General features: G+C 42.4%; 1 protein-coding gene across 1 annotated transcript in view; it reads left to right on the top strand.

The window, feature by feature from the left end:
- Positions 1 to 362: 362 nt before the first annotated feature.
- si:ch211-236l14.4 (SITS-binding protein) overlaps positions 363 to 24,646 on the top strand; it is a 75,576-nt gene continuing 51,292 nt past the window's right edge. The window contains exons 1-2 of the mRNA XM_039017969.1: positions 363 to 833; positions 10,093 to 10,264. Of these exons, the coding sequence (XP_038873897.1) occupies positions 363 to 833; positions 10,093 to 10,264 (643 nt within the window). The remainder of the gene's footprint in view (positions 834 to 10,092; positions 10,265 to 24,646) is intronic.

Below are 24,646 nucleotides of genomic sequence, written 5' to 3'. Positions count from 1 at the left end.
GCCAAACCCGGGTTAAGGCTGCTCACTCACAGCTCAGCGTTCAATGTCATTAAAAAGGAACACTTTTAAACCGCGGCAGCATGTGGTAAGTCAATTTTTCTCTGATAAATTTTTCCAGCCGTTGGGATTTTGACCGTTTTCACTCACATGACACTTTGACCGGTTGTCTCTGGCTGGCATAATTGCGCAAAAACTGCGGTAACACCGTGTGTTGGAGATTGTTCAGACGTAGACTAACAAACGTTCAGCCACTTTGAAACCAACATGACATGATGATGAGGCACCCAAGCTTTTCAACAACCACTTGCAGAGATTTTTTCTTCATTTTTTCAATTTGAGTCTTGATCATTTCAAATACAAACATGCCTCATGCTCGAAATAGGAACCCTAGCCCCATCCCTGAGGTAACATGGGATACGGGATTGAAGGAGATGAACGAAACTTGGAAGGGAGCTATTGCCTGTCTCGGGGTGGCAGTCTTTTTCGTCATGACCATTGGGATCATATACTGGCAAGTGGTGGATCAGCCCAACAAGAACTGGATCCTAAAGGGGAGTTATAGCGGGCTAATCTGGGAGAGACGGACTCACTCTCTGGTCATACAGACACTGACAGAAGACAAGACCTACGTGGAGATTGACGTGGGCAACGTGGGGAACCCCGATATTGAAGTGCCGTTTGTCAGGAACCTGTGCTGGCTCAATAAGACGGAGTTCTGCTATACATGGGATTCGGTGGCGGATGTTAAAATCTCTTTGGAGGTGAATGAGGCGACGGAGACGGAGTGTTATAGCATGACATGGGCGCCGGTGCACTGTCATGTGGAGCTGAAGGTACGGGAACGGGTTCTCTCTCTATCTCTCTCTCTCTCTGTGTGTGTGTGTGTGGCATACACATAGCCGATTCAGCCTGTCAGACAGATATCAGACTATTCATAGACGTTTTATTCACATAAACCCATCAGGATATATTTTCCAAAATTGTCGTTTCCAAATCAAATCAATTTACATGCATAAGTGGCTTTTCGTATTGGGAGACCAGTGATGGTTGTCGCACTTTTTTATTCTTGTGTGTATTTGTCAGCACCAGTATATCTTACAAGAGTCTTTTCAATATTATGAGAAAGACCAAGGTCTTTGGTTGAAACGGGGTCCCGTTTTATCCTGCAATTCTTATTCTAACATGGAGTTAGTTATAAGCCACCAAACCCTCTGTCCACTTGTGACAACCAGCGCCATTGTGGGGTTGGTTGTCACACAGTATGGGGGTTGGTTGTCACAATGTTTGCTAGTAGCTTATTCCTTTTGTAACAGGAAATTAAGCAATATAGCATGTAGCTTACAGCATATGATTGAACAATATTCCTAACAAAGTGCAGCATTTTATCCCTTGATAATAACATGACATATTGAGTAAATTTGTGTGTGTGAATGTAAATTTAAGAGTGCTGTCCTATTTTTGTTCTAAACAATGTGTGCGTGAGAGGGAGGCAAGGAAGTGAGCTCTCTATAGTACAAGCAAAAAAGAGTTTAGGATTTATTGTAGTGTCCCTGGGCAATATGCCCAGCAAACCAAAATTGGTTCTGTGAAAGTTCGCAGAACATTCGTTCGGTTGTGGCAAATATTCTCATAACACAAAAACTGTCCAGTTGGACTGATGATTACACAATGTTTGTGTAAAACATTTTCCCGATGTTGCAAGAATGTTCCCAGAATGTTGCTCTCGCATTTTGTTGCAGCAGTATGTCGATAATAATAATCCGGTCCAAAAAACGTCACTGGTAGATTGTGCTATTACATTACCTAGAAACCTAATGAGAACGTTTGGGTTCGGGGAATGTTCTTTTGTGGTTGTTACAGATGTTGTGCACAACATTTTAGTGAATGTTAGGACAACATTCCAAGGATATTTCATTTTAATATTACTTAATTTTTTTATCCAAAAACATTATTTGAATGTCATCCTAATATCATCCTAATGATTTCTGGTCAAACAACATATGAAAGAGGGGTCTTAGAAAACAGTAGAGTATAGTTCAGTACAATACAGTAGAGTTTAGTACAGTACAGCACATTTGAGCACACTAGCGTAGAGTACAGTATAATTTACTGTATTGTACTATACTGTACTGTACTCTACTGTACTGTACTCTTTTGTACTGTACTAAACTGTGCTGTGCTGTACTGTTCTCTACTGTGCTGTTCTGTGATGTCCAAACCTGTGAAACATAGATGTCTATGATTGGTACAGATTTGGTCCGGTCCTATTTTATTGCTGCTGTTTAATAATTTGCTACTTTGATTTTCTATTTTCTATATTTTACTTAACACTTATTTAAATGTTTTTCTTAACTTAAAGCATGGTTGGTTAAGGGCTTGTAAGTAAGCATTTCACTGTAAGGTCTACACCTGTTGTATTTGGCGCATGTGACAAATACAATTGGATTTGATTTGATACCCCCATTTTCTTTTACTTTCACCTACGCTACCGTTCAAAAGTTTGGGTCAAATGTTGTTGTTTTTATCCTTTAAAATATAATCAAATTGATCAGAAATACAGTGTAGACATTGATAATGTTGTAAATGACCATTGTAGCTGGAAACGGCTGATTTTTAATGGAATATCTACATAGGCGTACAGAGGCCCATTATCAGCAACCATCACTCCTGTGTTCCAGTAGCACGTTGTGTTAGCTAATCCAAGTTTATCATTTTAAAAGGCTAATTGATGATTAGAAAACACTTTTGCAATTATGTTAGCAGAGCTGAAAACTGTTGTGCTAGTTAAAGAAGCAATACAACTGGCCTTCTTTAGACTAGTTGAGTATCTGGAGCATCAGCATTTGTGGGTTCGATTACAGGCTCAAAATGGCCCGAAACAAAGGACTTTCTTCCGAAACTCGTCAGCCTATTCTTGTTCTGAGAAATTAAGGCTATTCCATGCGAGAAATTGCCAAGCAACTGAAGATCTCGTACAACACTCTGTACTACTCCCTTCACAGAACAGCGCAAACGGTCTCTAACCAGAATAGAAAGATGAGTGTGACGCCCGGTGCACAACTGAGCAAGAGGACAAGTACATTAGAGTGTCTAGTTTGAGAAACAGTCGCCTCACAAGTCCTCAACTGGCAGCTTCATTAAATAGTACCAGCAAAACACCAGTCTCAACGTCAACAGTGAAGAGGTGACTCCGGGATGCTGGACTTCTAGGCAGAGTTGCACAGAGAAAGCCATATCTCAGTCTAGCCAATAAATATAAATGATTAAGACGGGAAAAATAACACAGTCACTGGACCAAGGAAGATTGGAAAAAAGTGTTATGGACAGACAAATCTAAGTTTGAGGTGTTCGGATCACAAGAAGTGTCACGGTCGTTGAAATGAGTGGACCAAGGCGCAACGTGCGTAGAGTTCCACATTATATTTAATAGTGAAACTTACAACCAAAACAACAAAGAAATTACAAACGTGCAGTATTGCAGTGCTCAAGGCAACTATACAAAAACTATCCCACAAACAACAGGTGGGAAAAGACTGCCTAAATATGATCCCCAATCAGAGACAACGATAGACAGCTGCCTCTGATTGGGAACCATACCAGGCCAACATAGAAAACGAAAAACTAGAATGCCCACCCTAATCACACCCTGACCTAACCAAATAGAGAAATAAAAGGATCTCTAAGGTCAGGGCGTGACAAGAAGAAAGAACAACATTCGTGAGACGCAGAAAAAATGAAAAGATGCTGGAGGGGTGTTGACGCAATCTGTCAAGCATGGTGGAGGCAATGTGATTGTCTGGGGGTGCTTTGGTGGTGGTAAAGTGGGAGATTTGTACAGGGTAAAAGGGATCTTGAAGAAGGAAGGCGATCACTCCATTTTGCAACGCCATGCCATACCCTGTGGACGGTGCTTAATTAGAGCCAATTTCCTCCTACAACAGAACAATTACCCAAAGCACAGCTCCAAACTATGCAAGAACTATTTAGGGAAGAAGCAGTCAGCTGGTATTCTGTCTATAATGGAGTGGCCAGCACAGTCACTGGATCTCAACCCTATTGAGGTGTTGTAGGAGCAGCTTGACCGTATGGTACGTAAGAAGTGCCCATCAAGCCAATCCAACTTGTGGGAGGTGCTTCAGGAAGCATGGGGTGAAATCTCTTCAGATTCCCTTAACAAATTGACAACTAGAATGCCAAAGATCTGCAAGGCTGTAATTGCTGCAAATGGAGGAATCTTTGACGAAAGCAAAGGACACAATTATTATTTCAATTAAAAATCATTATTTATAACCGTGTCAACGTCTTGACTATATTTCCTATTCATTTCGCAACTCATTTCATGACTGTTTTCATGGAAAACAAGGACATTTCTAAGTGACCCCAAACTTTTGAACGGTAGTGTATGAAAAACACTTATATCATGCTGACATAAATTGACCAGGTGGATGAGTTCTTTCAAAGAGTTCACATATTCGAACATGAAAAAATAACACACAGTGCCATTTTGATTGGGAGTAATTAGCACTGTGACAACCAACTCCTGAGACAAACAACCCCAGTCTCCTCTATACTTTAATATTGTGCCTATTTTTCAGAAATAACAGGGAAGCTTTTTGGATTGTGTGCACTAGGCCTACTGTTTGTAGCCTATTGTTTGTAGAATTATTGGGGGACTGACAAATTAGTTAATTGATTGTTAAAATATACCCTGGAAACAGTTTCATTTGTGACTCGTTTCAGCAAACTAGGCGTATGTCGCGGGTCACTACTTCACAGGAGAGCCATTTGAACGTAAACTATTTTTTTGCTGTTGCCAGAAATGCCTTCTGGAACATGTGAACTTTTATGTACCTTAATAACAAACTTGTATGCAATTTGTAAATACGAATAAATTGTTAAATTACGAGCCTAGTTGGTTTAGCCACAGAAAAAGTAGTAACCTTCCCACTAGCCATGATTGGCTGAGATAATGAGTGGGCTGGACATGCCGAGAGAGGAGTTCAGATTGGTCTGCCATGTAGAAGGCTTCTGTCTGTTTGAGCTGGTCAGTCTGTGTTGGTAATTCTGTCGAACGCAGATTTTTTTATGTATCGTGTAGTGGAGCTGCATAAGGGTTGATCTCCACTTTCTGGAGGATCGAGTTTTGAAATCAGTGGAATTAGAGTATGATAGCTAAAGAAATGGAGAAAATACCTGTCTCCGGATGACATCTTCAAACTAAGGGCAACCCTGGCATGGCATCCGTGACAGTCCATCATGCATGATGATGTATACAGGTAAGATAGTCTCGCTAGCTACATTTTCAGATATTACACATTTCTAATTTTGACAGAAAGTGGTTTCATTTCAAGCTAAAGTGTACTGTTAGCTAGCTAGCTGACGTTAGCTGGCTGGCTCGCTAGCTAACATTACGTGTATGATGTTATTATTCGTGTCTCAGAGCTGTTTGCTTTGCTAGTTAGAGACTAATGTTAGCTAGCTAACATTGAACCTGGTTGATTAGCTACCACTACCAGCAGATTCATGCAAGGCGTAGTAACGTCATGAGTTGACACTATGTTCATTGTTATTTAACTAACTAACGTTAGCTGGCTGGCTCGCTAGCTAACGTTATGTGACGTGTATGAGCTCACATGTTGTTTACCTAGCTAGGTTAATTGTGTTTACCAAACTAGCTACATGTCTTAAGCTAAACTGTACTGTTAGCTAGCTAGCTAACGTTAGCTGGCTGGCTCCCTAGCTAACGTTACGTGTATGATATTATTATTCGTATCCCAGAGCCGTTTGCTTGGCTATTTAGAGCCTAATGTTAGCTAGCTGCCTGGCTGGCTCGCTAGCTAACATTACGTATATGATGTTATTATTTGTATCTCAGAGCCATTTGCTTTACTTGTTAGAGCCTAATGTTAGCTCGCTAACATTGAATCTGGTTGGTTAGCTCCCATCCGATTCATGCAGGGTAGTAACGACATTATTTGGCTCTATGTTCATTGTTGTTTAACTAGCTAACGTTAGCTGGCTGGCTCGCTAGCTAACGTTACGTGATGTGTATGATCTTACACGTTGTTTACCTAGCTAGGTTCATTGTTTACCTAGCTAGCTAGCTACATGTCTTAACAAAAGACTCCACTATGCAAGTAACCATTTCAGGTAAGTTTGTAAATTCAGTCTGAGTATGCCAGAGCGCAGAATAACTGATGAATTGATGAATGCATAACACCCGTTGAATATGGCCAGTGTCAGTAAACGTCGGCAAAAAAAGCGTAATGAAATTGTTGCCAGCAGAGCTGGTTAGGCTGTTTTCATGTTATCCAGAGGTAAACAAATCATCGGCCAGAGTGTCAAGTGTGTGCTCTGAGAGCAAAACGAGATGGGTGGGGCTAAAGCTTAAGCGGGTGTGAACGATGCTGAATGGGTGTAGACAAAGAAGAGCTCTTCACTAGGTACCAAAACTTTCAATGGCCATTCTCTCAAAAGTGAGTTTACAAGTTTATCAACTTTCAAAGCAGAGTTACTTTCCCATTGTTCCTCAAAAATGCACTGTATGATATACCATTTTGTAGCTCTGAGTCTCTTTTTTTTATCCAATGTAAAAAACACAATTAAAAATGTTGCTACATAAGACCAATTTGAGCCAGTTGGTCACACTTATCCTAGACATTTATATTATTTGGTTGAACTTGAATACATTTTAATCAGATGTCCAGTGCGCGCACGATGCACAGACATGGCTGTGGAAGGGAAGCAGGATCTTGAACGTCCAGTCTGCTTCGTCATGGCACTGGGTTCTGAGACCACAGAATTACTGTCCTTCAGTCCCTCCTGTTGCCTAACGCTTAACAATTCGGATGTTTTGAAAGTTGAATCCTTGTATTGGTACATTCCCTGGCATAAGTCTGTTGTCCCGTGTCATTAGGGGATTCCAGTGGCTTTATATCCTAAAAGATTGTCATTTCATAAGTCCCAAATCCTATCACGTGTGTGAGAGAAATTACAAGATGATGTTATAATGCTGTAATTGCATCAAATGGTTGTTTTATGCAACAGAATAAGGGGTTGTTAGAGCACTCATCGAGAGCACTCAATCGATTCACTTTATATGTGTGTGTTGTCTTGATCTGCTCCCGTATTAATAAGTGAATAAAGATTTAGTTTAAGTATAACTCTGCCTTGTGTGATAAGTTTGTCTCTCCTCATTTGATAGTAAAGAAATTAACTATCACACGTGTCTCAGGTGACCGCCTGGCACTTGTATAAATTCCTGGCACGGAGCGGAAAATACTTGGAGGAAAAGTAGAATGAACATCATAGAGGCTAGGGTTAAAGACTACAAATGTGGCGTGATGGGGTTTACGTGGACATATTTTCTTCTTTAGGCTACAGTAAAGCAGTGAAGTGGAGATGAATTCAAATGTGGCACTTGAATCCATGTGGAATCATATTACCGGCCACCAGACCATGTTCTCTGCACATTTGAAGAAAATGTAATGTAATATTGTAGGCCTGTCATTTTTCATTTGATTCAATGTCACATGCCATTATTATTCCACATAATTCACCAGCTTTACTATAAGTGGAATATTGATCAGGGAAATATATATTTTTTTAATGTAACCTAATTTTGATGCCCAAAAATTACAAAACACAGTCGCTTACAGTACTACAGTACTTATCACAATTTGATTAGAGTATATAAGGAGTATGTGGAGTGCAATATTTTGCCAGTTACGCTGTAAAGAGGATGCCATGAATTTGACAGTAACTTACTTACAGGAAGAAAAGTGGCAAGTAAGTTACTGTATTTTATATTGCAGTAAATCTACTGTAATCTAAATACATTATCAAAGCAAGTACTGTGTAATTACACACAGTACAATACCATACAATTGCATGTATTATACTGTAAAAAAGTAAATGCTACTGTAATCATAATGAATGAATGGATAAATGGATAAATTAATGAATGACATTCATTGAGGGGAGGGGTTTGTATTTCACAGTATTTTACTGTAATTACATAGGATTGGTGTAAGCAGGTTGGCTGCTAGGTAATGTGTTTATGAATATTTGGTGTTTTATATCACTTGCACTACTAGAGGCCTTCAGGCTTCCAAACTGGCAGCGACTACAGGGCAAAACAGACCAAAAAGAAATGGCAAAATGTTCAACCATTTAAGGCTTAAAGGCCCAATGCAGCCATTTTTATATACATTTTAAGTCATTTCTGGGTAACAATTAAGTAGATTACTGTAATAGTTTTCCATTCAAAAGGTAAAAAAATAATCATAAATCGCTTTTTAGCAACAACTTTTTCTCTCTTTGTTATTGGTTTATTAACTAATTTACCGCCTGGTGATGTCACCTGGCAAGCCGAAACCCCACCCATTCAAAACATGCTGATTATATACACTGAGTGTACTAAACATTAGGAACACCTGCTCTTTCCATGACATAGACTGACCAGGTGATTGCAGGCGAAAGCTATGATCCCTTATTGATGTAACCTGTTAAATCCACTTCAATCAGTGTAGATGAAGGGGAGGAAACACGTTAAAGAAGAACCTTTAAGCCTTGAGACAATTGAGACATGGATTGTGTATGTGTGCCATTCAGAGGGTGAATTGACAAGAGAACATATTTAAATGCCTTTGAACGGGGTATGGTAGTAGGTGCCAGGCACACCAGTTTCAGTGTGTCAAGAACTACAATGCTACTGTGGTTTTCACGCTCAGCAGTTTCCCGTATCGAGAATGGTCTATCATCCAAAGGACATAACACTGATCACATTTGTTCACACTTTTACAGTGTTAGTTTCATCAGCTGTTGTACAAGATGATACAAAACACAGGAAAAACGGAATTGTTGACTGCACTAGGCCTTTAAGACGTGTTACCACTCCAACCTATCCCCTATACATTTTAAATTGATGGGGCAATATAACCACATAGGGGTTAAATTGGTAGACCAGTCTCACTAACGGGTGCAACAAATATAGCTTTTTACAAAGTATGCCTCAAAATAGGCTAATGAGCCAGAAACAACAATACAATGCACCCACTTGTGGTCAAAAGTATTTTTGTGCTCCAAAAATACGGTACGATGCTGTATTCTGTGGGGTATGATTGCAGTACCCTTGAAATACAGCAAATCTTTCCCCACCCACAATGCAACATAGTTTACAGTATGCTGCAGTAAAATGTTTCACAGTATTTTACTGTTGATGATACCCCAAATTACTCTATAAATGACAGTTTTACGTCACAGCGTACAGTTAAGTCAAGTGGATATAGCGATCACTATAATTAAGATTTCATTGGATACATTTGTTGTAAAATTGTTCTGACAGGCTACACCTAAGTGTTTTCCAGATATGGCAGATTTGTCTGGATAATTTGTTGAGAATTTATGCAGCATCTACGTATTACACCTCTCTTGGCCGTATGAAATCAAAAAGAGCTACTTCTGATTTATTAATATATTGATTTAAATCACAGCTCTTGGTAGAAAAGTCTGTTGCCCTCAGTCACAACTAGCTCATTATTTCTGTAGACAGCACTTTTTAAGTTAGATCTTCAACGCTCGTCCGCTCTTCCATTGCTCCTCCTTTTTCTTCTTCCTTATCCTCCTCTTCCCCCTTCTCCTTCTCCCCCCCCCTCCTTTATTTTTTATGAAGATATGTATTAGTGATTGAGATTGATTCTAGATGACACTAAAGACCTCAGATCAACCCCTTTAGATTTTCCTACTCTGTCTCAATCTCTGTTTTCTCCCACTGTGTATTCTTCATCGTTCAACTACCTTTCATCTATCTCTCATCATTGTCCTCCCTCCTCTTTACCTTGTTTCAATGTACCTTTCTCTCCCCGTTCTGTTTCTTTAGAGGAATATTCTCTCTTCCTCCCCTTTCCACCGTCACAAGCCCAGTCTCTTTTTTCTCTTTGTCCATCTCTCACTCCCTCTTCCTGTCAGTGTATTCATCTCCTCTCTCCTCTGTCTTCTCCAACCATCTACTTCTCTGTCTCCTCCTCCTATTTCACTCACTCTTTAACCACGTCTTCTCTAACTGTGTGTGTGTATCTCCCCCCTCCCCAGGACTGCTTCTCCATGGCTAACATGTCGTGGTACGGTGGCGCCAGCGTCCAGAACCAGAGTTGGCCAATCAACGAGCAGAATGTCACCATGCAGCCGTTCACTGTCAGCAACCTCAGGGACAACCCCTCTGGCTTTGGCTCAGTTCTCGAACGCTACTTCCTGGGCTCGTCAGGTAAGGGGTCGTCGCCTTGACACACGAGCGCAATATCTGGTCCGTCAGCTTAATAAAGGGTGCAGAATGAGAATGTTGAGCCAGATTGATTTCGCTAAAAGGTGCCCCTATTCACTGTTACAGGGTTCGATACATATTCCATCCTCTAATGGTTATGGTTGGGACAGGGGCAGGGGTATCTGATTCCTACATCTGTAGTTATTGGTGACTTGATGAGTCACAGGGACAGGGGAAAGCCCTGTCGTTGTTCTTCTGTCGACTTACTGTATCACTTACAGGCCTACGGGACACATGCTCTGTAAATAGAGTGTAACACAATACAGGTTGTCCCTGGGTTTATTCATTGAGAGATTATACTACAAAGGGCAGCAAACCACCAATTGTACGTGAACTCCTAGGGATGCAGCACTAATTGCCTTTTGTTTCTATTATTAGAAGCAACAGATTACTTTATTGGAAAGGTTATTTTGGGGGGTGTCGGTTTGATCGGGATAGGAGTGTGGGGAATGCCATGCTAGTGGTCCCAGCCGGATGTAAATGTGTGTGTGTGTGATGAGGGGTATTGCAATGACCCCTGGGGACTATAGACCACCACGCCTGCTATGTGTGGCATGTGTGACAGGGCTTCTGAGCTCAAACCCAGTCTCTGCTTAAAGTGAGCCATATGTACACGCCAAACACACACACACACACACACACAAACACACACAATGAGAAAAGGGTACAAAATACAAAGACATCTCAATGCAATGTGTGTGAGTCAAGGTTTGTATGTGTGTGTACGTGCGCACGCGTGTGACTGTGTGTGTACACATGTGTGAGTGAGAGAGTGTACCATGACTGTGTGTGTTTGTTGGAGCTAAAACATGCTAATCTTTGTCCCAGACAGCTTTGCCAGTCCAGATCAGAGCATGGGGCAATACATCAACTAAAAGCCATAATTATCATCATGTGATACAAACAAAGGCCCTTTGTGATTCATCAGACCATTGTTTCCCCACTCACTCACACACACACACACACACACACTCACAGAGTCTTATATAACACAGTAGCAGGGGCTTAACTGTCACATGACTTAAATCTCTTTTCCACCTTCTGAGAGGGCAGCAGTAATGTCCAGGACCTTTTAACCCACTATCTATCACTGTGCTTTGAAGACAAATAACAAAAGTTCTCTGGGCTGAAGCTACTGCCACTATCTCTGGGCATAGCAAAGCTGATCCACAACCATGCCAGACATGCTAATGTGATACTAATGCTAACATTTTGCAGGTAATATTTCCTCATTCAAAATTAACACTCAGAATAAAATGTAGTGCCGGTTTCCCAGACACAGATTAAGCCTAGTCCTGGATTAAAAAGCTTCTCCACTGAAAGCACTTTTCAAACAAATCAAATTGTATTGGTCACATACACATATTTAGCAGATGTGATTGTGGGTGTAGCGAAATGTTTGTGTTCCTAGTGTAACGTTCGTTCTTCTCCTCGTCTGAGGAGGAGCAAGGATCGGACCAATATGCAGCGAGGTATGAAGACATAATGATTTATTTGAAGAAAGACGAACACGAAGCACACTTGATAAATGACAAAACAACAAAACGACATTAACAGACCTGAACTTGAGAACATAACAATGAACACACGAACAGGAAAGAACGAACGAAACGAAACGAAACAGTACCGTGTGGTGCAACAAACACAGACACAGCAACAATCACCCACAAACAAACAGTGTGAACAGCCTACCTTAATATGGTTCTCAATCAGAGGAAACGTAAAACACCTGCCGCTGATTGAGAACCATATCAGGCTAATTAACAATGAACCTAAACATAGAAACACATAACATAGAATGCCCACCCCAACTCACGCCCTGACCATACTAAACAAATACAAAAACAAGGGAAAACAGGTCAGGAACGTGACAGAACCCCCCCCTCAAGGTGCGAACTCCGGGCGCACCACCTAAAAATCTAGGGGAGGGTCTGGGTGGGCATCTGTCCACGGTGGCGGCTCTGGCTCTGGACGTTGTCCCCACCCCACCATAGTCAATCCCCGCTTCCGTGGCCTCCTCCTAACGGCCACCCTCCATATTAACCCCACTGGATTAAGGGGCAGCACCGGACTAAGGGGCAGCACCGGACTGAGGGGCAGCTCCGGACTGAGGGGCAGCTCCGGACTGAGGGGCAGCTCCGGACTGAGGGGCAGCTCCGGACTGAGGGGCAGCTCCGGACTGGCTGACGGCTCTGGCAGGTCATGACTGGCTGACGGCTCTGGCTGGTCATGGCTGGCTGACGGCTCTGGCAGGTCATGACTGGCTGACGGCTCTGGCTGGTCATGGCTGGCTGACGGCTCTGGCTGGTCATGGCTGGCTGACGGCTCTGGCTGGTCATGGCTGGCTGACGGCTCTGGCTGGTCATGGCTGGCTGACGGCTCTGGCTGGTCATGGCTGGCTGACGGCTCTGGCAGGTCATGGCTGGCTGACGGCTCTGGCTGGTCATGGCTGGCTGACGGCTCTGGCAGGTCATGGCTGGCTGACGGCTCTGGCTGGTCATGGCTGGCTGACGGCTCTGGCTGGTCATGGCTGGCTGACGGCTCTGGCTGGTCATGGCTGGCTGACGGCTCTGGCTGGTCATGGCTGGCTGACGGCTCTGGCTGGTCATGGCTGGCGGGCGGCTCTGGCTGGTCATGGCTGGCGGGCGGCTCTCGCTGCTCCTGTCTGGCGGACGGCTCTAGCGGCTCCTGTCTGGCGGACGGCTGAGCCGGCTTCATGGCACCTGGCTCAATGCCCAATCTAGCCCGGCCGATACGAGGAGCTGGAATATACCGCACCGGGCTATGCACACGTACAGGAGACACCGTGCGCTCTACCGCATAACACGGTGTCTGCCCGTACTCTCGCTCTCCACGGTAAGCACGGGGAGTTGGCGCAGGTCTCCTACCTGACTTCGCCACACTCCGTTGTAGCCCCCCCCCCAAGAAATTTTTGGGCTTGACTCACAGGCTTCCAGCCTCGCTTCCGTGCTGCCTCCTCATACCACCGCCTCTCGGCTTTAGCTGCCTCCAGCTCTTCACGAGGGCGGCGATATTCTCCAGGTTGTGCCCAGGGTCCCTTACCGTCCAGAATTTCCTCCCATGTCCAGAAATCCTGCGATCGCTGCTGCTGCTTTTTCCCACGCTGCTTGGTCCTTGGTTGGTGGGTGATTCTGTAACGTTCGTTCTCCTCCTCGTCTGAGGAGGAGCAAGGATCGGACCAATATGCAGCGAGGTATGAAGACATAATGATTTATTTGAAGAAAGACGAACACGAAGCACACTTGATAAATGACAAAACGACGTTAACAGACCTGAACTTGAGAACATAACAATGAACACACGAACAGGAAAGAACGAACGAAACGAAACGAAACAGTACCGTGTGGTGCAACAAACACAGACACAGCAACAATCACCCACAAACAAACAGTGTGAACAGCCTACCTTAATATGGTTCTCAATCAGAGGAAACTTAAAACACCTGCCGCTGATTGAGAACCATATCAGGCTAATTAACAATGAACCTAAACATAGAAACACATAACATAGAATGCCCACCCCAACTCACGCCCTGACCATACTAAACAAATACAAAAACAAGGGAAAACAGGTCAGGAACGTGACACCTAGCTCCAACAGTGCAGTAGTATATAACAATTCACAACAATACACACAAATCTAGAAGTAAATAATGGAATTAAGAAATATATAAATATTAGGACGAGCAATGTCGGAGTGGCATTGACCAAAATACAGTCGATTAGAATACAGTCACGCCTGCTCCCCCTCTCCCTCCCTGGCGCTCGAGGGTGCCAGGCTGCCCTGCATTACGCACTCCTGACACCATCATTACGCACACCGGCTTCCCTCGTCACGCGCATCAGCGACCATTTGGACTCACCTGGACTCAATCACCTGTATTATTTCCTTCCCTATATTTGTCTGTCCCCCAGCTCTGCTCCCCGCTTCCACATCGATTGTCGTATGTCTCTGTTTTACCCGGTTCTGATGCTGTTCCTGTCCTGTTCCATGTCTGTGTAAATGAAATGTTCAATCTCCGTACCTGCTTCTCATCTCCAGCGTTGGTTCTTACAGAATACAGTATATACATATGAAATGAGTAAAGCAGTATGTAAACATTATTAAAGTGACTAGTGTTCCATTATTCAAGTCACCAGTGATTCCATGACTATGTATATAGGGCAGCAGCCTCTGCGGTGCAGGGTTGAGTCACCGGGTGGTAGCTGGCTAGTGATGGCTGTTTAACAGTCTGATGGCCTTGAGATAGAAGCTGTTTTTCAGTCTCTCGGTCCCAGCTTTGATGCACCTGTACTGACCTCGCCTTCTGGATGATAGCGGGGTGTACAGGCCGTGGCTCGGGTGGTTGATGTCCTTGATGATATTTTTGGGCTGCTTCTGTCATCGGGTGCTGTAGGTGTCCTGGAGGGCAGGCAGTGTGCCCCCGGTGATGCGTTAGGTAGACCGCACCACCCTCTGGAGAGCCCTGCGGTTGCAGGCAGTGCAGCTGCTGTACCAGGCGAGGATACAGCCCGACAGGATGCTCTCAATTGTGCATCTGTAAAAGTTTGTGAGGGTCTTAGGGGCCAAGCCAAATTTCTTCAGCCTCCTGAGGTTGAAGAGACGCTATTGTGCCTTCACCACACTGTCTGTGTGAGTGGACCATTTCAGATTGTCAGTGATGTGTATGCTGAGGAACTTGAAGCTTTCCACCTTCTCCACTGCAGTAGCGTCAATTTGGATGGGGCGTGCTCCTTCGGCTTTTTCCTGAAGTCCACGATCAGGTCCTTCGTTTTGTTGACGTTGAGGGAGAGGTTATTTTCCTGGTACCACTCCGCCAGGGCTCTCACCTCCTCCCTGTAGGCTGTCTCGTCATTGTTGGTAATCAAGCCCACCTCTGTTGTGTCGTCTGCAAACTTGATGATTGAGTTGGAGGCGTGTGTGGTCACGCAGTCATGGGTGAACAGGGAGTACAGGAGTGGGCTGAGTATGCACCCTTGTGGGGCCCTTGTGTTGAGGATCAATGAAGTGGAGGTGTTGTTTCCTACCTTCACCACCTGGGGGTGGCCCGTCAAAAAGTCCAGGCCCCAGTTGCAGAGGGCGGAGTTCAGACCCAGGGACCCGAGCTTGATGATAAGCTTGGAGGGTACTATGGTGTTGAAGGCTGAGCTATAGTCAATGAACAACATCCTTACATAGGTTTTCCTCTTGTCCAGATGGGATTTGGCAGTGTGCAGTGCAATGGTGATTGCATCGTAAGCAAACTGGGGCGGTAAGCAAATTGAAGTGGGTCTAGGGTGTCAGTTAAGGTAGAAGTGATATGATCCTTAACTAGCCTCTCAAAGTTCTCCATGATGACAGATGTGAGTGCTACGGGGTGAAAGTCATTTAGTTCAGTTACCTTTGCTTTCTTGGCTACAGGAAAAATGGTGGACATCTTGAAGCAAGTGGGGACAGCAGACTGGGATAGGGAGAGATTGAATATGTCCGTAAACACTCCAGCCAGCTGGTCTGAGGACGCGGCTAAGGATGTCTTCTGGGCCGGCAGCTTTTCGAGGGTTAACATGCTTAAATATCTTCCTCACGTCGACCAAGGAGAAGGAGAGCCCACAGTCCTTGGGAGCAGTCCGCGTTGATGGCACGCGTTGATGGCACGTTGATGGCACCTCAAAGCGGGCGAAGAAGGTGTTTAGCTTGTCTGGGAGCAAGACGTTGGTGTCCGCAACGTGGTTAGTTTTCTCTTTGTAATCCGTGATTGTCTGTAGACCCTGCTACATGTCTTATGTCTGAGCTGTTGAATTGCTACTCCACTTTGTCTCTGTACTGATGTTTTGCCTGTTTGATTGCCTTATGGAGGGAATAACTACACTGTTTGTATTCAACCATATTCCCAGTCACCTTGCCATTGTTAAATGCAGTGCTTCGCGCTTTCAGTTTAGCGCGAATACTGCCATCTATCTACGGTTTCTGGTTTTGGTCGGTTTTAATAGTCACAGTGGGAACAATATCCCCTATACACTTCCTGATGAACTCAGTCACTGTGTCATTGTGTACATCAATGATATTATCTGAGGCTACACGGAACATATCCCAGTCCACTTGATCAAAACAATCTTGAAGCATGGATTCCGATTGGTCAGACTAGCATTGAATAGACATTTGCATGGGTACTTCCTGTTTTAGTTTCTGCCTATAGGAAGGGAGGAGCAAAATGATTTGCTGAAGGGAGGGCGGGGGAGGACCTTGTAGGCATCCCAGAAGAGAGAATAGCAGTAATTGAGTGCGAGTTCTACAGTCAGAGTGTTTATAGAACTTCGGTAGCATTTTCCTCAAATTTGCTTTGTTAAAATCCCAAGCAACAATAAATGTGGCTTCAGGATGTGTGGTTTCCAGTTTGCATAAAGTTCAGTGTAGGTCCTTGAGGGCCGTTGTGGTATTGGCTTGAGGGGGAATATACACGGCTGTGACTATAACTGAAGAGAATTCTCTAGGGAGGTAATACGGTCGGCATTTGATTGTGAGGTATTCTAGGTCGGGTGAACAAAAGGACTTGAGTTTCTGTACGTTATCACAATTACACCATGAGTGGTTAATCATAAAACATACACCACCGCCCTTCTTCTTCCCGGAGAGTTATTTATTCCTGTCTGCGCGATGTACTGAGAACCCAGCTGGCTGTATAGACAGGGACAGTATATCCGGAGAGAGCCATGATTCCGTGAAACAGAGTACGTTACAGTCCCTGATATCTCTCTGGAAGGAAATCCTTGCCTTGAGCTCGTCTACTTTATTATCCAGAGACTGAACATTAGCGAGTAATATACTTGGAAGTGGTGGATGGTGTGCACGCCTCCTCAGTCGGACTAGAAGTCCACTCCGAATACCTCTTCTTCGCCGGCTGCGTTTTGGAGCAGCCTCTGGGATAAGTTCAATTGCCCTGGGGGGTGCGAACAAATTATCCAATTCGGGAAAGTCGTATTCCTGGTCGTAGTGCTGGTGAGTTACCGCCGCTCTGATATTCAAAAGTTATTTCCGGCAGTATCTAATAAGACAAAAAAACGTTCTGGGCTAATAGTGTAAGAAATAACACACCAAAAAACGAAATACTGCAAAGTTGCTTAGGAGCTAGAAGCAGAGCTGCCATGTCTGTCGGCGCCATCTTTCTTTTTAGTCCAGGGCTAGGAAAGCGTACCATAATGTATAGAGCCCACGTGGTTCTCTATTCTATTTGTTTGACATTAAATGCATTGTATCCATTTCTTTGGCTCCTTTGTCTCTGCCCTCCATTGAAAATGAGTGATTTTGTAGAGTGAATCCACGGTAACAATGAGCAGGTTTCATTGTTCTACTGTATCTACTGAACGTGATAATAGCAGCAGCTGATCTAGCTGAAACGCAGTCTGTCTTGGGGAAATCAGTGATCTGTCACTGTGATATTGGTGAAAGCAAAAGGGTGGAAACCATGGTTTTACCTATCCACTCACTTATAGATCAGTGATCTATCATCTCTATGGGAATAGAAGTACCCAGCTGGCAAAACTGGTAGCAATGACATCATGGTCAGATTACATACTGGTTGTATAAAGATGACATCATGGTCAGATTACATACTGGTTGTATAAAGATGACATCATGGTCAGATTACATACTGGTTGTATAAAGATGTCATCATGGTCAGATTACATACTGGTTGTATAAAGATGTCATCATGGTCAGATTACATACTGGTTGTATAAAGATGTCATCATGGTCAGATTACATACTGGTTGTATAAAGATGACATCGTGGTCAGATTACATACTGGTTGTATAAAGATGACATCATGGTCAGATTACATACTGGTTGTATAAAGATGACATCATGGTCAGATTACATACTGGTTGTATAAAGATGACATCATGGTCAGCTTACATACTGGTTGTATAAAGATGACATCATGGTCAGATTACATACTGGTTGTATAAAGATGACATCATGGTCAGATTACATACTGGTTGTATAAAGATGACATCATGGTCAAATTACATACTGGTTGTATAAAGATGACATCATGGTCAGATTACATACTGGTTGTATAAAGATGTTTTGCTACAAATAACAACCAGCATATGACGTCATTCCTATAATGTCTTGGACTTGTCATTAGAAATACCATTGGTTACATTGTTAAGACCAGAGGGTTGTAATATGGTGTAAGACGTTTACAACCAGACAATGACCTCATTAAGATGTCACACTAAAACCTGATGAGGTAAATTGATCAAATGGTTTTGAGGAAACCGATTGCCTTGAGCCATTTGAGTTGGCAAATTAATCATTTGATTATACTGTACTGTCAATGTTTGAGTAAGCAATGTACTACAAGTGTTCCTGTTAACTGTACTTGAATAAACAACGTAAATGTAATATAACACTATTGATTGAAGCTAACTTAAATGATGTTGTTGACTTTACTTGAATAATTGAGTGAAGTGCTTAAATTATGTTGTTGACGTTACTTAAATATACTATGTTATTGTCATGTAACCCTTGTGAGTGAAGTTGACGTAAACACAATTGAGTTAAGATCTGGAGTTGGGAAACACTGACATAGGCTTACTAATATAACCTGGTACATCAACAGTATATCATTGGTAAAAATTGACAAAATATCCACCAGAGAAACATTTGTATATTTCACCTAAAATCACTTGTGATAAGTGCTGGGCTTGGTTTAATTTGCCTGGTGTAATGGAAAAATTGAATATTTAGAAAAAGGCAAACTCTTTGCTACCTTTCAAATACTATTATTATACTTTCAAGGTGTAACAAGTAGTTGACCTTTGAACCAGATCTGATTCCAGCATTCTATGCAGTGCCCTAAAGATCTGAGTCCTCCGTCTTACCTGTAGCCTAGATCATGACACCTCAGAATGTCAACCAAAGCGTCAGCGATCCTTCCATTCTTTGATGCCCTCTGTCAGTACAAGGTCATCAAACAAGGGGTGTGACGGTCGAGCGCAGCATCGAAGGTGTTCGGCATGTCCTGGTTCGTTATTTGCAGAAACTGCATACGCCTACATTTGGAAATGACAGACGGCAAAGGACAGTTTTTAGCAATATTATCCCAAGTTTGGCACAGCAAAACAATTGTTATATTTGTGTAAAAAAACAACTGTGCAATTTTACCTTCGACTCCATGCGCAGAACAGGCCAAAGATCAAGGAACTCCTTTACAGGTGGGCTGTAGGTGACGCCACAGAGCAAATGTGATCTGCATCAAGGCTATACTTGAGATGATAAGGATAGTCCATCGTGTACTGGATTCTGTTTGTCAATGTCTTCTTGAAGTTCTGAGTGTCATGGGGAGACTCTCAATTGCATTTCCTCTCTCTTTGTTTCCATCTCAAAACCCATTGGGCGAGAAGGTCAGAAGGGAGGGAACTCTTACCTTCTCGTCCAATGGGATTTGAGAAGGAGGCGAGGAGAGAGGATCTGATGACGTCATGTTAGCTATTACGACGTAACGTTAGCCCTAGCATGCCAGTTAGCAGCCTGAATACTAGCTTGACAGATTATGCTTTAAAATTTTACAAATTAACACACATGATACAAATTAACAATTAATAACTTTATACCATTGAGAAAGTATCCACTGTTGCCGGCAATAGTTGATAACAGCTTGCTATGGAGATAATACCAATTTAAGGAATCGTGGCGATTTTGCTGCGATGTTGGGAAAGAAAATTCGGAACTTGACAAATGTGCCTTTGGAACGTCAACGTGCATGACGTCAGACGTAATCAAGGTCACATTTGAAAGAGCTTGCATCTAACTCATTTGTTCTATCAAATACACTCAATCTTATTGAGGGCAATCTATAATAACTAATAATTGAGAAATAACTACTGAGTGAAAGTGAGTAAATTTTACTTTTAGTAACCTTTGAGTAAATTGTATTTAATTCTTTTAGCAAGATATACTGTTAGGTTTTACAGTGCGTGTGCCATGGGGTTTGCCAGCTGGGAAGTCAGAATGCATGTTAAAGGTATTCAAACAGGCCCTGAGACTCAGGCATTGGCTGTGAGAGACTCTGTGTGTGTGTGTGTGTGTGTGTGTGTGTGTGTGTGTGTGTGTGTGTGTGTGTGTGTGTGTGTGTGTGTGTGTGTGTGTGTGTGTGTGTGTGTGTGTGTGTGTGTGTGTGTGTGTGTGTGTGTGTGTGTGTGTGTGTGTGGCTGTCTGTCTGTGTGTGTGTGTGTCTATACTTTAAATTACTAGAGGGGCTATGTCATAAATCCTCAAAGTTCCAGAATGGAAATCCAAAACCAGTCTAATTGGAATGAATGGCAATAGAGGCATAGGTGATGCATTTCCTGCTTTTACTTATGCAAGACAATACAAGTAAGGCACGTGATGTATCAGAAATGGTGTAATGGAATTATAGTCAACTTAAAATATTGTAATATAATTATTAATGCAGTTTATACAGGTTTTATACACATTTTCTGTATAAAAAGCCTTTAAAATATATGTAAACAGACCTTAAATGTCTCAGGAAAGCTGTGAGTGCTATTATATGATACAACCTCAGTACTTGTTGCATTTGCAACTTGTCTACGTCCTATCATCAACTGATTTGAGCCAGTGTATTTGAGCCAGTGTATTGCTGTGGATTGACTGCATAGAAGGCTTGCAGTTGACGTATGATGCCTCCTGGCGGCCATCTTGGAAGACCACCGCATTAATTATTCCGGCAACAACAGTTAAGTGGCTACCCCAAACAGCATGATAACAGTGCCTTAAACTATTTGATTTATTACCACGGTCATTTTCTGTGCAGTATGTGGCTGCTCTAACAAGGCAGGAAAGAAAATATGAAAAACACATGTTTACAGATTCCCCGCAATCATGAAACACCATTGGTGACATCAAGAAGATAAGTCTCAAGAACTGTCAGAAATGTGAGAAAAAAAACATTTTGCCCGTCAAGACCTGAACCCAGACAGCTGTCAGTACAAGGTCTGCTACGATAATTTCATCACTGGTATGTCAAGTCTGATCGATTTTGAGTGTAGTTTAGCTGTTATGCTAAGCAGGTGTTAACAACAACAGTAAGTTAGCTAAAATTAGCTAGCTAGATAGCTGGTAGTCTAGCTATTAGTATGTGTCCCATGAGTCTCAAGTTTTGGGGAAGCAATTTTTTCACCATAAAAATGCACCTTTATAACAAAGGATCACATGCGTCTATCATCACATTTGCAGACGAATGTAAGCCTACTATTCCTAATGTGATGAGTAGATTGGATAGTCATCATTTAGGCTATTAACGAGCGCTTAGTGGCAAAGACCTAAAGGCTATATCAGAGACTTTTCTTTCCTTTGTACAGGAAAAATATGGCCTTTGATAAAAATGTCATACACTTTTACTACACTTTATATGACTGAAGACATTAGCAGAATAATTTTGTATTTGATGGTAGCCTAGGCCTACCATGCTGACACTGACAACAGATCAATAAAAACGACTTTGTCTTGAATGTAACCATGTAATATAGGCCATTGAAAAAGCGTCATGGCTAGAATGGATCTAGCTTTTGTCAAATTAATGTCAAAAGTACATTTTTTTCATTTTAGCTAACCCTATCCCTTTTCCTTATCTTAACCTAATTATCCTAACCTGCTACGTTAATTATCCTAGCCTGCAGCGTAAATGACGTTAATTTGACAAAAGATGGATCCCTTCTAGCCATGACCATGAAAAGGGGAGACACAAATTGTACAATACTTCGTCCTTTTCCAGATATGAAAGGAGACATCCCTCAATTATACGAGATGGTTGTTATATGCTGTGCTTTGGTTAATCTGAATGATTCCGTTGTGCCATATGAGTAGAGCACCTTCACCTTGTCTTCATGACAAAATAAACCGTATAAATATATAAAATGTCATTTGGAACAACATGTAAAAGACTTGCAAATGATATTATCACAGTGGCACCTCCAAGTGCCACTCAGACCTTCTGTGAGAAAAAGTATCTGGAATTGAACTTGGTAGTAGTAGTGTGTATGTTTTAAACCTCTACAGGATGGGTGGGTCCCCCACGGGACGGTTTAGCTAACGTAGGCTAATGCGATTAGCATGAGGTTGTAAGTAACAAGAAACTTTCCCAGGACATAAACATATCTGATATTGGCAGAAAGCTTAAATTCTTTTTAATCTAACTGCACTGTCCAACCTGTCCAACCTGAAAATGTATTAATAAACCAATTTTGCACATTTGGCCAGTCTTAATACAACATTTTGAACAGACATGCAATGGTTAATTGGATCAGTCTAAAAAGTTGCACATACACGGCTTCCATCTAGTGGCCAAAATCTAAATTGTGCCTGGGATGGAATAATACAGTATGGCCTTTCTCTTGCAGTTCAAAGATGATGGTACAAAAAAATACATGTTTTTTCCTTTGTATTATCTTTTACCAGATCTAATGTGTTATATTCTCCTACATTAGTTTCAAATTTCCACAAACTTCAAAGTGTTTCCTTTCAAATGGTATCAAGAATATGCATATCCTTGCTACAGGGCCTGGGCTACATGCAGTTGGATTTGGGTATGTCATTTTAGGTGAAAATTGTCAAAAAGGGGCTAATCCTTAGAGATTTTTAAGCTACGGATCCCATCACTTCCTGCTTCCAGACATTTCACCAGCTAGATTACAAGGGTTGGATTTACACTAAACAATTTCCTGTCAGCACAAGGCAACATCTAGTTCTAGTATAATGATTATTACACTATATATACAAAAGAATGTGGACACCCCTTCAAATTAGTGGATTCGGCTATTTCAGCAACACCCTTTGCTGACAGGTGTATAAAATCGAGCACACTGCCATGCAATCTCCATACACAAACATTGGCAGGAGAATGGCCTTACTGAAGGACTCAGTGACTTTCAATGTGGCATCCTATAATAGGATGCCACCTTTCCAACAAGTCAGTTCGTCAAATTTCTGCCCTACTAAAGCTTCCCCGGTCAACTGTAAGTACTGTTATTGTGAAGTGGAAACGTCTAGGCGCAACAGCGGCTCAGCCCCGAAGTGGTAGGCCACACAAGCTCACAGAATGGGACCGCCTAGTGCTGAACCGCTTAGTGCGTAAAAATCATCTGTCGTTGGTTGCAACACTCACTATTGAGTTCCAAACTGCCTCTGGAAGCAACGTCAGCACAAGAACTGTTCGTCAAGAGCTTCATGAGCTTCAATGGTTTTCCATGGCCAAGCAGGCACACACAAGCCTAAGATCACCATGCTTAATGCCAAGCTTTGGTTGGAGTGGTGTAAAGCTCGCCGCGATTGGACTCTGGAGCAGTGGAAACGCATTCTCTGGAGTGATGAATCACGCTTCACCATCTGGCAGTCTGACAGACAAATCTGGGTTTGGCAGATGTCAGGAGAACGCTACCTGCAGACACAGACACAAAAGTGAACAGTTCAGTCATCTGCACCCAATACAGCTAGCCTTCAACATATTCTCATAGCATACAGTACATATTCTTACCTCTTTGTTGATTGATATCCATTGAATTGTGTCCATTTTCTGTTTTAGAAAGATTTGCACAAATATGAAAAAATAGATGGTATCGTCATAAAACAAAATCACTTTAGATCATACAAGGGATAGACCTTACCTTAAATTGAGGAGAACTTTACATTTTTCAGTTAAGTACCTGCACCTGCTGTCCTTTCAAATCCAAATCCAAATGTTTCAGTTGGGCAGTTAGGTTCTTACTAGAACCCCCACCAACTAAGGAGGTTCCTCGATGAACCCCACCTACTATGGGGTTCTTGAAAGAACCTTTTGGGGGCAATTTTCAGTACCAAGAACCCTAAGGTTTTTCGAAGAACTTTGAGGATCTTAGAAGAACCCTTGTTGAAACCCTAATTTTTAGATTGTATGTTAGGCCCTGATCTGGCAATGCCATATGGCTGTGGGTTACACTAGTTCATTTAGCAGACAAGATTTGCTTAGAATTATGTGGCATTATTTTATAGTATGAAGAATACAATTGAACATAACTGAATAAAATAGAAAGGACATTTTCTCCAAACGATTTGAGGGTGTGCACATGCGGCTGTTCTGTGCTGAGCCGGTTAACAAAGGAACAGGTACTCTTCTATGCTTTATTTAGAGTTATTTATGTAACTTTAGTTGTGATAAAAATGTTGAGCTATATGTTTTGATTTTTAATACGTTGTAAGGCTACATGATGCAACTCTAATGATGATTTGAAAAAAGTCACATGAAAAGGCATGAGTTCTGCTTTGTTTTTTTGCGCAGGCTGTACA

This window comes from Salvelinus namaycush, chromosome 21 (genome assembly GCF_016432855.1).
Source record: "Salvelinus namaycush isolate Seneca chromosome 21, SaNama_1.0, whole genome shotgun sequence".
NCBI lineage: Eukaryota > Metazoa > Chordata > Actinopteri > Salmoniformes > Salmonidae > Salvelinus > Salvelinus namaycush.
This window is presented reverse-complemented; position numbering and strand designations above follow the sequence as displayed.